General features: G+C 41.1%; 1 protein-coding gene across 3 annotated transcripts in view; it reads right to left on the reverse strand.

Annotated features, from left to right (window-relative positions):
• The window catches only part of LOC138000263 (uncharacterized), a 26195-nt gene that overhangs the window by 103 nt on the left and 21092 nt on the right, over window positions 1–5000 (reverse strand). For 2 of the 3 annotated variants that reach the window (XM_068846547.1, XM_068846545.1), the window contains one exon: window positions 1–1712. This exon is cut by the window's left edge and continues 103 nt beyond it. In XM_068846547.1, coding sequence (XP_068702648.1) covers window positions 1008–1712 — 705 coding nt within the window. In that variant the 3' untranslated portion in view covers window positions 1–1007. Of the gene's footprint in view, window positions 1713–4527; window position 5000 lie in introns of those variants that run through there. The other variant, XM_068846546.1, reaches the window with a different exon arrangement.

Consider the following 5000-nt stretch of genomic DNA (forward strand, 5'->3'; position numbering starts at 1 on the left):
TTGCCTGGTCCACAATATGCCGATTTCCTTATTAAGTTAAATTCAAACTTTACATCGAAGATTAGGAATTAGCTCCTCACTCCGAGCTCCGTCAATAGATTTTTATTATTACATCGAAATTGGCCTTTTCTTAGCCTTGGTTTACACCAGATAGTAGCGACCTTCAAACTGGAGTACGAGAACCACTACGAGTACAAGTTTTCTGTACTGGGCGCGCGTATAGGAGGTTTTCACCTGACGTCATCGCCGCCATGTTGGTGGACGAAAACAAAAGATCTCTCATTAGCTTCTTGTAGATGCATCTTTCCTGCCTAATTTTCCATTTTTTTATTCCGGAAGATTTTTATACACTTAATTTTCTAGTGGCTATTTATCTCCTATCATGACCTTTTTCCGAATACATTACATATATGTATATTTGTAGTATACCGGTATTAACAATTGTAATTTTAGTTACATACTGGCTCATTTAAGACTCACACATTTCTGTAACGAGAAGTAATGCTCACTGATAAATAAAGTTCGAGTTCAAGCCCGCCACCCCGATTAGCTTGTTAGCTACCTGCGGGTCTCAAGTTGTCTTCACTTTTATTGTTATTGAATGAAGTTGTTGTGAAGTTAATCTGTAATAACTTGAATGAAAAAAAAAAAAAAGGTAGCAGTACCATGATAAAAATAATGAACTTTATTTATAACTGTCAACCGTTTCTAGCGTTGGGGCACTTATTTGGGACCCTGTAGAGGCATCAAATTAAATCAACGGCCGGTTTTTTAGGAGAGGGAATAATAATCTGAGTACCCGGAGAAAAACCTCTCGGGGAGGGGGGAGGGTAGAGAACCAACAAACTGAACCCACATTTGACGCCAGGTCTGGAAATCAAACCTGGGACACTTTGGTGGGTGGCGAGTGCGAATCTCCCTGCTCCCCTAGTTACATATTTGTAACTTTGTCGACATTCAAGTACTCGACTAAGTAATAATCGGGAAATTGTTCTTGAAAAGGAAACTCACAATCTGCAATGTGGTTGAAAACCAAATATGTCCAATGTAGGTTGGATATTTTCATAACAGGAGTGCATCAAATGGCAGATTTTGTTGTAATCAGTTTGTGAACGTCTGGGTCCTTCATATCTCTTATAGGCTTTCTTGCATTTGTTAGCAATATCTCTGTAGCTACGAAAAAGTTGTGTACATTGCTCTTTATGACTCTGCTCTTTGCTGCGTATCCATTCTTGTTCCGGCAAGGTGACTGGATCATCAGGCAGAAGACTGTCCACGGGGCAGTACTCGGCGCATGCGCCCCAGAATGTGGAACGATTGGAAATAAAACCCTCCAATCTTCCGAAGATGTCTCGGCAGTTGTCGCAAGGTGGCCTTGCCTCGTTCAAGGCATACGCCGTAGCTTGCCACTTTGAATCCTGTGCATCTCTTACGCCATCGTTACCCGCTAATATTATTGCTTTCAACAGCTTTTCTTTAAAAGCAAAAATCCTATTATGCAAGTAAATAGGCCTTAAAAAATTACTGACTGCCAGTGATGATCCTACGCGCCATATGCCTTTACGTGACACTTTTGCCAGGACTTTGGGCTTGAACAGGTTTTTTGAGCTGGTAAGGTATTTGTTGAAGTCTTTTTTTGCTTTTTTGAGCACCTTGTCCGCATGGTCCTTGCTTCCTATGGGAGCCTTTGGGCTTTCCTCTTGATCACTAACCTGAAAAAGGAAGAAGATATTTGGGGATGGTACTCAGACTCAGATCGAACAACTGACAGACCTGGTCAATATCGTTTCCAGGGATTTTTTTCGCCCGCCAACTTATGGGCGGAGAAAATCCTTGGGAACGAGGTTGAGACCTTATAAATGTGACGAAAGCGACAACATTATGCGTTGATTGTTTGAGAGGTGGTGCTATACTCAGAAAAGCTGTTCTAAATATAGAAGAACGACTAAGGGCTTCATTTCTAAAGAAACTGATGTGCTGCGTCGATGAGGAGTGAAACACAAACATGACACGAACAAGGGAATCAATACCCTGGCTGCCAGAGGAAGTTTTTTCAAGGTCGGAGAAAACGCTCAGCGATTCCAAATCAACGTTGATTTGAAAGTGTTGAGCGTTCTCTCCCACCTTGAAAAAAAATTCCTCTGGCACCCAGGGTAGGGAATCTACGACAGTAACAAAGATTTGTATGTCGACCGCCGTTTCGAGCGTTAACTCTTTGTAAGGGCGACTTGAGAAATTGTGGACTGTGAGCCGTTTGTGTAGGAGATGGAAGAGATATGCCGTCCATTGCAATCGGTGGGACCATGGTGACATCGCTACACGAGTAAATTAATTGACTGATTCAGTGAAGTTTGAGAAAGCATTGCATTTGGGAGGATTGCATCGATTCACTCCTCTGAAATATTTTTGAAGCGCATTTGCGGCTTTTGCTGTAGAATATCAATAACGGATGCACGATGTTGAAACTTTTCACGAATAATAATAATATACTCTTTTTCTTTGGCCATCTCAGTTTGATCAGAGCAAACCACAACAAACGAGACAATGTGTATGAGTCGTTTAAAATAACCCGTGCCGTAAAAAGTTAACAGCAACGCATGTATGTGCGATTTTAAATACGACGTCCGTAATATAGTCGAGTTAAAACATGAAGGCACCGAAGCTCGCGCTAACTACACTGAAACAAACGAGACCATTTGTGTTTGCGTCGTTCTAAAAACCCTTGCTGTAAAAAGTTAACAGCAACGCATGTATGTGCGGTTTTAAATACGCGACGTCCGTAATCTTGCATGTACAGTATAGTCAAGTTAAAACATGAACGCAGCGAAGCTCGTACTAACTACAAAAAAAAAAAAAAAAAAAAAAAAAAAACCAGACTATATAAGAGTGAGCGCCGTTCTAAAAACCCGTGCCGTAACAAGTTAACGAAAACGTATGTGTGTATGCTTTTACATACAACTTCCGAAATTAAATGTGTCGAAACACGATCAAACCTAATGTTTGGTCACTAAACATTTTATGTTTGACCGGAGCTTAATGCCAAGGCATTTCCTACCCACTTCAGTATTCACACATTAAGTTGGTCTTTTGAAATGACATGCAAGGAATATCTGTACTCACTGGTATGACACTACTAATAATAGTTGCCACTACAGCTTCCCTAGTCTGCCATACAGCCGTTTTTAGTGTCGCACGCAACGCTCCACCCCACAAAACGGCTGTGTAGCAGGCTAAAGCTGCCCCAACTTTTAAATATAGTTTACGTAAAAAAAAATGGTTGTACACAGAATTCAATGTGTCCAGGAGGGCCCAGGTGAAGGAATGTCCGTTTACACACGGAGCAGCTTTAGCGTAAGACAATTGATGTGAGCGGAGAGAAAACAAATCACTTTATCAGTACACTGTATTTAATATGAAAAGCGCGTTGCATAGTTTGGTGTCGTTGGAAATGTGAGGAGTGGAGGTTTTGATCATGGCGGATACGCTGGTGTACCAGTCGAAACAGAAATTAAAGGAAACGTAAGGTCAATTTTTACATCAATGTGGCCACTGTTTTTGAAAATGTAACAATATTATTGCTGTCAAGAAACTTTTAGTGTAATTTCTGGTGTGAAATTTGCAAGAAAACCTAACTATTTTCTATGTTTTCGTGTCTTTGATCGTAAGGTAAAAGTGGCGCGAGAAAAACATGAAATTGGGACTAAACTGTCATGAGCGGTAGCTGTAGTGTATCCTTTTTGCATGCAAAATTGCTTGTCATACTTTTTCTAAATCCTTTCCCAAAAAACCTCTGAAGTGGTGAATCTCAAAAATCCGGATTTAAATTTGATCCGACGTATCCTCCTAAACTGTGGATACTTTGGATTTGGATTTCGCTAAAAAAACCGCAAAATTCGTTATTGGATTCAAGAATCCGTTTCCGGTTTTCCCAAAAAAACGCACCCCAAGTGTCTGGTGTATTTACCTCTGAGGCACTAATTTGGACTCTGTAAAGAAATCAAATCAAATCGTAGGTTGGTATTTTGGGGAGAGGGGAAACCGTAGTACAAAGACCTCTCGGAGCAGAGAAGCTCAACCCACATGTGATGCCAAGTCTGGGAGTCTAACCAGGGCCACATTAGTGGGAGGCGAGTGCCTTCACCACTGCGACGCCATCCCTGGAAGAAATTAAACAAGTATACAACAGAGAATTCAAGAAATTAAGTAAATGACCCAATAATGTTCGAAGCAAATAGCTATCGCTAAGACTGCAAATTGATTTTGCCATTCACAACTTCAGGAAAAGCGAAGGGGCGTTATTATGCGTGTCTTTCGTTTTCGAGCTCAATATTGTGTAATGGAGTGTAACGGTGTCAACCGATTTTATCCATACATAAAAATCATGCTCAGATGAAAACTAATCTTGTGTCTACCAAAGATCGTGGACGGTGCCGTCACAAACTAGGCGAACTGAAAAACCAACGATAGCTCAGAAATAAAGTAAAATCTTCACATAATATGAAACAATTAAGTTAAATATCTGCTTACGATTTTCAAGAATATGCTTCCAGGATCATGAGCAAACGTTTCATCCGGAAGATCGGCTAATTGCTTCGCTGTGAGTTGAAGCCGTGAACCCAAAGCCTTGAGTTCTGGGTGCTCTTTCGCAGCCTCTTCTCCAAGGTGAAAGGAAAGATGAAGTTTTAAGCTCCAGTAAATATCTTTCAAGTGATTTCCTGTTGATTCGTTCTGATATGCAGCCTCAGGTAATTCGAGCCCCGTGACAAGGTTACACATTTGTGTAACATCTTCCTCCAGCCTTGCTTCTATGCGTTGCATTCTCCTTGTAATTGATCGTATGTATTCTAACGCGGAATCTTCCTCCATGACAAGTAGTATACCAAGTGGGGGTTCCGCGGCGGGCGGATCATGTGGATTGTGCGGCTCGATCCGCATCAGTGAATTGGAACATAAAGTTATAGATCGACATGATGAATAGACTGTGAGCAGTCCCTCTTCAG

This window comes from Montipora foliosa, chromosome 4, assembly GCF_036669935.1.
Source record: "Montipora foliosa isolate CH-2021 chromosome 4, ASM3666993v2, whole genome shotgun sequence".
NCBI lineage: Eukaryota > Metazoa > Cnidaria > Anthozoa > Scleractinia > Acroporidae > Montipora > Montipora foliosa.